The sequence below is a fragment of the Sinohyriopsis cumingii genome, chromosome 2 (assembly GCF_028554795.1).
Source record: "Sinohyriopsis cumingii isolate HCF-2022 chromosome 2, ASM2855479v2, whole genome shotgun sequence".
Lineage (NCBI taxonomy): Eukaryota > Metazoa > Mollusca > Bivalvia > Unionida > Unionidae > Sinohyriopsis > Sinohyriopsis cumingii.
The window spans coordinates 19567355-19577991 of NC_142962.1; the positions used below are offsets into that span (position 1 = coordinate 19567355).

At 35.5% G+C, this 10637-nt stretch overlaps 1 protein-coding gene across 2 annotated transcripts in view; it reads left to right on the forward strand.

Moving 5' to 3' along the window:
• Nucleotides 1-6649, forward strand: part of LOC149804421 (tRNA (adenine(58)-N(1))-methyltransferase catalytic subunit TRMT61A-like) — a 45501-nt gene extending 38852 nt beyond the window's left edge. For both annotated transcript variants that reach the window (XM_089940152.1, XM_089940143.1), the window contains exons 2-3: nt 3438-3704; nt 6174-6649. In XM_089940152.1, the coding sequence (XP_089796278.1) occupies nt 3438-3704; nt 6174-6592 (686 nt within the window). In that variant the 3' untranslated portion in view covers nt 6593-6649. The remainder of the gene's footprint in view (nt 1-3437; nt 3705-6173) is intronic.
• The last annotated feature ends 3988 nt before the right edge of the window (nt 6650-10637 follow it).

Consider the following 10637-nt stretch of genomic DNA (forward strand, 5'->3'; position numbering starts at 1 on the left):
CATGGAAGACTCCAAAATAAATATAGTCAGTTTCAGAACCAGTTTTATCGACTTTAAATCAAGTATATGGAGTCAGACTGAATGATCACTACAGAAGGAGAGATAAAATTCTATCAGCAACATCGCATTTAGTTGTCAAATATTGAGTAAACTTATTGTCTTTCTGCCATCCAGATCAGGAAACCCCAGCATGACCATGCCCAGTGACTTCATGGTGACAATCACTATAGGGCATTCCCATGGTCCAAAACACATGAAAACAATGGAATATGGCACATGTTGTCATGAATGTGGAAGGAAAGTTGCAGTTGCAGGCAAAGGCACACAGAGACTGCAAAATTCAACATTTACTAGACATGAGGTCTCGTAGGATAGATTATTTGCTGTTCAAGCACATCAGGCTAAGGACAAGAAAACTGCCGCATCATGTGTTGAAAACGTGATTCGCAGGGAAATAACTGCATGCAAAGAGGCCCAAATCATAGCTATGTTCTACCTAGCTAAAGAAGGCCAGCCACTGAACCATTCAGCAAATTCATCAGCTGTCAGCACATTATGGTCACTTTGACTGCTGGAGGCACTTAATAGGATTGCACCAGAGGTAGTTTCATGGGCATCATCACTCAGTGGGGCATCACTAGTTTGTTTTTGTCATTACAAGTTGAATTACACTTACTAGCTTGTTTTGAATTTTCTGGAAAATTGTGTTTGGTTTTAAACATGGCAAAATACACTTACAAGATGTTATAGCATATTTGAAGTTTTTGGAACATTGTGTATGGCCCCATCTTCATTGCCATAATCCAAATACTGCATATTTGAGTGGAACATTTCACAGTATTTTACCTTATATTCCTATTGGGGAGAGTCATCACACTGAATTTTGCTTGTATGTCTGCATGATTGCACATTATGTCTTCATTCAAAAACAGTTTAATGACCTCCCTTATTTCTCTTGATGGTTAGAACAGTTAGCTATGTCCCGATCACATTTGTGATCTTGGCTTCTGTTTCTTTAGAGGAATCCTTTAGTATCAGGAAAATCTCATTTATGGCAAGGAGAAGGTGCTATAAACCTGAATTTATGATTCATTTATTCTCTTTAAGAAACTTATTGGATGTCCATGTTCTTCATGGGGGAATTCCAATATCTAGACCCACACCCAAATAAACATGTTTACCTTTATTAAGACACCACTCCAGTGGCCTAAGTGGTTAGAGTGCAGGAGGTCACCGGTTCAAACCCTGCCAGGTCATACCAAATATAAAAATGGTACTTGCAGCTGCCTCACTTGGCACTCAGCATGAAGAGGTTAGTGTTAGGATAAAGTGACTAAGTGGGACATGATGCTACATGTCTGCAGCATGATGCCCCAGTGCTAGACATCACCATAAACTGCCACACTGCAGACATAGCAGTACAACTGAAAAATTGTTAAAGCTATGTTAAAAATCCAAATCACTCACACACATACACACCTTTATTGATAATGATCAAGATATTTAACCCACACTACTCAAGAAATATTTAAAGGTTGCTGCATTTATATGGGAAAATATGAACTAGTTTTTTGGATGAAAATACTACATGACCTTGGGAGTACACTATATCCATCCAAAAAAACGAGTTCATATTTTCCCATACAAATGAAGTAACCTTTATATTATATGTTCATTTTCTTATTCCACCTGAGGCTTAATTATATAAACAAAAATACACTACAAGAAACAAAGCAACTGAATGTATGCCATATTCCAAACTAAATACACAAGCGCAGATTCATCATTACACAACATTATTAATGCACACATAACTCCTTCCAGATAAATTTGAACTTAGTCGCAAGCTAGAAATAACTTTCGAAGGAAAATGGCATTTTGGTTTTCTTAAAAAGGAAATTTTGAGTCATACTGTGAATGAGTGCGCATTGCAACAACTTTTCTATTTGATCCGGAATGAATAGATCTTGGTATTTTTGTCAATTCTATGAAATTTCATGATTATGGACTGGATTTATCTGTGCCAATTCTACATGAAGTACATCGGATTTCAGCAGCATGATCACATCTGCAAGTGTGTTTCTGTTTTGTCATTGAATGTTTGAAATCATAATGTGGGAAAAATATGAAGTCTTTCAATTGCAATTCTCAAAAAGACGTTTTGGAATATGTTTGTTTCATTTTGAGTGCAGTAAAGAGGATGTAATTGCACTTGGAATATAGTCAAAATTACAGTAAAGTTTCAAAATGTGCAATCAAGCTTGAGAACCCATGACATGGCTCATGTAATTTGAATTTGCAGAATGAAGAAAATACATTTTGAGGAAATTCTGGATGTAGAAATGTAACGCATATTTTTTGCCATTCTTATTACCAGGTAAGGAAGACAGTTTATGCCTTGTCATTTGCATGTTAATTGTAAGGACCCTGTCAGACATCTAAAGCTAGCCTAAATCTGCTTTAGTTCATTCAAAAACAAATTTAATCAAGCAAAATGTAAAATGTCTATTATGTGAGTTTACTTGATTTGTTTACAGAGTAGTTCACATTACACTATTGGGCAAGCGTGAGTGCAGTATGAAGTGTGCATGAGTGCAATATTGTAAAATACTGAATGATTCTGACAATGTAAAGTTAATGGAGAAACAAACGAGCATATAATAATAACTATTATTTACCAAAATAAAAGTTACAAGGTCAAGTCCAAAATACAATTATAAATAACATATAATCATGGAGAAAAAATTAACAAATAAAATTAAATATACATAACAGTAAGAAAATCATAGCCATCATCTAAAGATGTACATATGTACATATTTTTGTTCTTGCAATTATGTGAGAGTTATTGCCCATTTTAACTTGCAGCTGGATGTAGTATGTTTTAGAACTTAGGGAATGCATCTGCTCTGAAAGTTTCCAGTGGATTGCTGTGATACTTGGCACATATTATGGTCATAATTAAAAGATCTACATGTAGACCAATCATTGTGCTCACACTATTTCAGCAATTTTCCCTCCCAAAATAATGAGCCCATATCTCATTCTCTGTCACACTAGAAACATTTCTGATTTACTGAGATTGAAAACCCATGTGTTCAGTATCACTGACATTGGAATGCCATGTTACTTTTGTATATGTTCATTTGCAAACTGCATGGTGCACAAGCAAATTGTTAGTAGCAATCAGTAACACTAACAGCATAGATCCTAATCTTTTGATGCATTATAACGCAGCGGATCAGGGTCTGTTTGCAGTTGGACTTAAAATTTAAGAGAGTATAGATGGCAATTACAGTTATTATAAACAAGAGAGTATAGATGGCAATTAAAGTTATTATATTACATGAAAGTATAGATGGCAATTACAAATATTACATTACATGCCAGATTTTTTAAACATGAACATGTGATTTTTATTTTTTCACTCAACACAGGTACTGGTAGTGGATCTCTTTCTCATGCGATTATTAGGAGCGTTATGCCTATTGGTCACCTGTACACATTTGAATTCCACCCACAAAGAGCAGCTTTAGCAGAACAAGAATTCCAAAACCATGGCATCTCACAGTATGTGACTGTTGCACATAGGGATGTATGTAGTGATGGATTTGGGATAGAGAACATGGCAGATGCTGTTTTCTTGGATCTGCCTTGCCCATGGGTGGCTCTTGCTAGTGCAAAGAAAGCATTAAAACAACAAGGTAGTGTGAAGTATACAAGAATTGCTTTCTTTTGACACCTCTGTTTAGTATATTAGAGTTGAGTATGATGAAAAATTTTGTCATGCAGTATTTCTGAAATACCACAATACTTACAATGGTATGTCACAGTTATATTAGGGACAAACAAATTAATGTTCACTTTTTACAGATTTTCTGTCAATTGCTGGAAAAAACTATCTTGCTCTGATATATCAAAATAACACCAAATTATATTTCTTATATTATTTGGGAGAAAATATATTATCTTTAGATAAAGAAATAAAAATATCTCAGCTGTAAAGAAAGTCACAGATGCCCCCAACCCCGATAATTAAATTGCCAATGGTACATGAATTTGATGTGTGTGTGTTATTTGCTGCATAAGTTGTAATCTGAAAACTGTAAAGTGGGATGATAAAGCTTACACTATAGCTGTTACCCAGACATTGTGATGATGTTTGTTGATAAATATAGGTAGTGTTGACACTGAAGCCTACAGTTTACTAGCTACACCAGCAGTTCTTAACTTTTAGGGTGGTGACCCAGATTAGGATTGTGGTGTTAGCCTCATGACATATCACTGTCCACTCGTCAAATACTGAAAAAAGCCACTTCAGTAGGAAATTTAAAATTACCAAGGTAGATCTCAGGAACCCACTTAGAACTGCATGGCAACCGAGTTAGGGATTACTATCCATTGGCTTAAGAACCAGTGAGCTATACTGTTGATATAAGACGCAGGGAAACTTTGAATGGGATGACAATACCTGGGCAAGATATGTATGAGAGAGATCCAGTAAACATAAAACAGACTTGTTCAACAAAGCATGAAACTATTTGTTGGACTTAAGAAATTATGTAAATTTCAAATAGAAAGCAACTGGTCTTATGAAATCTTAAGTAAATTAGTCTTACAAAGGAACACCATTACTTCACTCCTTAAAAATGTGCTAGTAAATTCAAATTTTTTAAAATTTGTTTTTAAATCCAAAGTGCTCACAAAACTTTAATTTGGCCTTTAATTTCTTTCACAACATCCCATCTGGCCCCCATGTTGACATAGGTAACATGTGTTAAACAGCTGATTAAAGGATCATAAATAGAATTGTATTTGTGACATTCAACATTTATCTGACAAATATAGTTGTTTCACATAAATAATTATTAATTTTTGTAATTATTTTGTCATGAAAATTGAATAATGTTAATATCATTAAATTCATCACAAAATTACTTGGGAATTTTGTACATTCCTTACTAATACAGTGGTATACCTGTATACATTGCTTGCTTAATTCCACTGGGATGCTGGATTAAAATTACTCTACATCTAAGGCCTCTATCCAGATAGGATTTCTTGTCTCAAATGGGCAGGATTAGATTGATGTAATACTTCTTTCCAAAAATGTTATGGGATGGTCTGTCAGCTGTCTTTTGCCTGTCCATCCATTAGCACAAGTTGGGTATTGATACTTCAAAACTACTTGAATTATTGTCAAGAACCGTTACACACATTTATATCGTGATCTAGTTGGTTCTAAATGAAAATGGCACTGCACTTATAACCAATATTCATAAGAAAGTGGCCATCTTTAAATTCTTGTTATTGTTACTCATGGATTTCAGCATGGGATTTTCACTAATAAGACTTCTTATGATGTCTGCTTGGTACTAAATGAAAATGGTACCAGTCGGATGTCCACCATATCTGCCATCTTAAAAATCATTGTATTACTACACTTTTTGATGGATGGGCTTATCAGTATGTTTGTTTTTGATTATATAAAAGATTTGATATGATGTCTTGTTGGTCCTAACTAAAAGTGGTGCTGATCTGACTTTTGTACATGTGTAAGGACATTTGGGATTATTTTGGATTTAATTCACTTTACTGTAAGTATCTTAAAATTTTCACTTTGTATCTTAGAGAAGCAAATTATTTGTTGATTTTACTAAACCTGTTGGTTGAATTTTGTAAATTTCTTGGTTTGACTTCTTTCTGTTACGTAGTTTAAGACTTAGAATCATAACACTACTCCCCCTGAATGGATGGTCATATTGAGATGGGATTTTCATACAAAAACTTGTAGTGATGTCTGTTTAGTTCTAAACGAAATAGTGCTGATTTGGTATCCAATATGTCCATCACAATTCTAGATAGCAGAGTGATCTCAGACTTGATTAATGAGGTTGGAAGGGAGGGAGACAAAAAAATGTAATGCAAACTTCTAGAATCATGGTGTCCCATAAAAGATTTAAAATAAAAGTATTTAGGAGTGTTAAGCATTGATATCTTTAAAAAGTAAAGAGGAGGATTTGATTGAGGTGCATGGTTGAAATTGTCACATATAAAACTGTGTGATAGGGTATTTGATGGGTGTTTTTTTTAATGATATTTAGTGAGTCTACAGAACTTAGAATATCAGCATGTCTGATCTGCTGTAACACAATTTTTTGTATGATTCACAGGAGGAAGATTGTGTTCCTTTTCTCCATGCATAGAACAAGTACAAAAAACATGTGAGAAACTAACTGAACTGGAGTTTGTTGAACTCTCCACAATGGAATGTCTTGTCAGAAACTTTGATATAAGGACCATCAGTTTACCAATTGCTGACTTAGGACCGCATTCAGGAGAAGCTGCCAATAACTCCTGTAGTCAGAAGGCAGTTCTAATGGACATCTGTGATGCTGACAAGACACAAAATGCAAGCAGTGACGAGAATCTTAAAGACAAGTCAGATCAAATGAAAGTCAACACCAGATACCATCAGGATTTAATTGGACAGAAAACTGAAACAAGTTTCTGTTTCAAGTCTGGAGTTCCTCCAGCACAAATGCCAGGACATACAGGGTTTCTTACATTTGCTACTTTGTATCCACAATGATGTACGACTAAAACAATTAAATTTATTCCATTCAGCAAATAAAAATTGGCTTAATTATTTGTTCTTTTTTATGCTTTGCCATGAATGTGGAGGAAGAGGGGGTATGTAATGTTACCTTTACCTGAAGTTTGTATTTAAAGAATGCTTCTTCCCCCCACCAAACTATCCTCAAGTAACTAACTGTAAATAACAAGTTAGATTTTATTAGAATAAACAAGTTTTTTTAATCTTTTGTAAAATTGCACTTGTGTAATAAATCAAAAACATTTAGCATAAAGAGATGATTATTTAACAAGGAACTTTTGTCACTGACAACTGTAAATAAGAACATTCACATCTTGTGGACTTTACCATTATATATTATGACAGAGAACATGGTTTGCAAAGGAATTCACTTCATCACTTGTTTATAGTGGCTGATGGGAACTTGAACCATTGTATAAGGATTAGACATTTAATGGAGACAAATGAAAGCATGGTGCATGGAATCAAATTTTATACATTTCTTTTCTGGGTGAAAGTGTCCAGAAGTCACATCTTAAAGGTGATGAATTACAAGTAAAATCCCAATGTCAGTCTGGTGTAAAACTTAAATAAAATTGGTGAATCTTTTTCACTTGTAAGTGATTCAATGACAAATTCGTGCAAGTTAACAGTACCCACTCCCCCAAGTCCAGCAGAAATATAAAATCAGTTGCTTGAAAAGATTATGTCCAAAGATGATGTTCTTAAAGCTGAAATATTGTGAACATAAAAGCTGGCAATGAATAGCTATGCATATTGTACTTCTAAAACTATATATATATATATATATATATATATATATATATATATATATATATATATATATATATATATTTAGGCTGTTTCTGATATTTTTAATTTTAATTTTTAGATACCAATCAGATTGATGTTTTGATTATCACAATGGTGAATTGCAAATAAAATTTATTTAAAAAGAATATTAGATGCCTTTGACAACTTGAACATGTTCTGGACAAGTCCTGGACTTTTGATTGCCAAGTGTGTACATATATTGATTTAGGTCATTCTCTTGGGTATTTTTGGGTTCAGTCACACAACTGTGTATGCAAACATCTCTTGAACACAGCTTTATTGAAAAACATTTAAGGTCCATGTACATGTTTGCATTGTCAGACTTGATTTCTAACAATTGTAACATGGGTTGTAATAACTTGTGTGTGCATCTTTACAGTTCATATGTTTCTATTGTTTTGGTTTTAAGATTTTGTTAAATCTCATTGGAATTTTGTTTATACTTGGAAGTAATCATTATAAAGCTACCGTAATTCTTTATGCAAAATGGTCACTTGTCCCATTAACCTTCTTGTACAGGTAACAGTAAGAACATTTGCATTTAGGTTTTTTAAAACAGCTGTTTCCTTGATGGATTATGTTCATACCTGGAATGAGTCACTATGAATTTGTAAAGAAAAGGTAATTCCTTATGCGATACTTATTTACCTTTCTAACCAAGGAGTCCAATTCATATTAATGATAAATTTGGTGTTATAGTCTCTGTTTACATTCTTTGCTGATATTTTCTAAATGTCTGAATGGAATCTGGCTATGCTTGGAATAAATCATGAAACTAAGGCAATTCATTCTGTAATATGTTCACTCACCAGTTTGACCATGGAGTCAAGGCCAGCCTAAGAAAATTTAGAGTAATATTCTTTGGTGAAAGTTTCTCACTTGCTTATATTTACCCAAGTCTTCAAATGGATGCTATTGAAATCTAATCTTGATTATTCATTCTGCAATACATTTGCTCATCCCTTTGATGCTGGTATCAAGTCCAAACATTTTAAAGCAGTGCTTTGATTGCAGGCTGACAGTAGCACTGGTCATCTTTATCTCATACTCTAACATGAACCCATTTCTCCCAGGAATATATTCCTCGATCACATTAATGTTAGGAATATAAACACTGCTAACTCCTGAATCCAGCCCTCCTTAAGACAAAAATTTCTTTTCTGTCTATAAAAAAATAGCCAAAGGGCAATAACTATTGCCCATTACCTTCCCATGGCACTTACAGGTGGTGCCATTTTAAACTTTCAAATGTCAAGTTTTGTTCACATCAGCTCCCTGAACCAAGTGGATATTTGTGCTATTTTCATTTTATCCATTGAGGATTTGTTATTTTTGCATGTATTAAGGATTTTTATACAGGTGTTACACACTTTTGTAAATTTTAACAATAATGTGTTCATGAATTTTGACACTTTGGGAGTTTGCACAGAAGTCTAGGCAGCCCAGAAGGCATAAATCCCACCACATGTGCAAACATGGTCTTTGGGCCTGTAAATCTGGATGCATGGGGTTTATAAGTAACTTGAATGAGCCATACCATCTAGCCACACCTCAGTTTTGATCCTGTCTTGGCTGCCAACCATACCATCCAGCTGTCTGGCTCTATATATACCATGTGACGGCACCTCACATTTGATGCTGGCTTGACTGCAGACCATACAGTCCAGCCATCTGGCTTTCAGTCCATACAGTTCAGTGACAATATGGCTTCCATCACATATTGTTCTTTGGGGCCCCGAGTGGTCTAAAGCGCTCACCGTTCCGGATCACTGCTATTTCACCTCTGTCTGCGTGGGTTCAAGTCCAAGGCTCCGCTAGCTTGGGTACGTGGGAAAGCCTGCCAGTAGCTTCTTGTGGGTCAGTGGTTCTTCCCTGAGTTTTCCCTCCACCAGTTATACTGGCCGCCATGTATAGCATATCTTGTGCTGAAAAATGGCGTTAAACCCTAGAACAACGACAACATATTGTTCTTTACCTCATCAAGTTGAGCCATGGTACATTAACATTACTGGGGATCTTATTGATAGGTCCGTCTATCCATTGAACATTACCATTACTTGGGCAGTACAGGTGTGTACATTGCTATCTGTATGCACCACAACCCATACTGGATTTTGTTTTTGACAAACTGTCTGTACTGATTCTGTGACAACATACTGCGGATGTGGCTAGCCATTTACTTGTGGCTTACCCTCTTGGATGGTACTGGATCAGTATTAGACATGGCAGCCACATTTAACCTGTGACACAGGGAATCGATTTTTATGGATTTTATCAGTTTCCCAACCAAGACAACCCACACACTGAATGTGGGGATAAAACTTAATGATGGTTCATGCCACCTTAGTGGACTCAGTGTAGCTTTAAGGTGGCAATAGAATGTCTGCTGCACCAACATACAAGGGTCAAGCAAAACCTCAGTTGTTTTTTTAATGAAGAGGAAGTCTGCCCTTCTTTCTGTCATCCATGCAGTTGTGAAATATCTAGGAATTTGCCAAGAGGTTATCTGCCAAGATCAGACTGCTTTGGTGGCCTAGTGGTTAGAGCGTCCGCCTCAGATGCAGGAAGTTGCAAGTTCGAACCCTGCTGAGTCATATGATACCAAAGACTTATAAAAGATGGTACAAACAGTTGCCTCACTAGGCACTCAGCAGTACAAGATTTGTGTATGGACTGGTCAGCCTGGTGTCAGGATAATGTGACTGGGTGGGACATCATGCTCCTTGTTTGCAGCATGATGCCCCAGTGCTAGACATTATTGTAACCTGCCACACTGCACACATCATAGCAATATAACTGAAAATTGTTAAAGCTACATTAAAAATCCAAATCACACACACATCTGCCAAGACTAGTGACAGTAACAGACTTGAAGACTTAATAATGTTCACTCCCTTGACTATTATCAACATGTTTTGTTTTGTAATTTGATGGTGTTTGTAATCTTATTGTATGTTTTTTAGGTGTTATATAATATTGTAAAGCATTTAGAGCTTCTAAAGATTAGGTGCTGTAGCAAGTCCACATTATTATTATTATTATGCAATCAGAGGTTTCGGAAACGCTTAATTACATGTATTTGGATGCCAACTTTTTATCTGGGACGCAGAAAATCACTGAGGTGGGAGTCCTTCATATGCATGTAATAGGTGTGTGGCAAAATTCAAAGACTTGCCAGTCCTGCTTCAGCCACCTGCTTTGTGGGGAA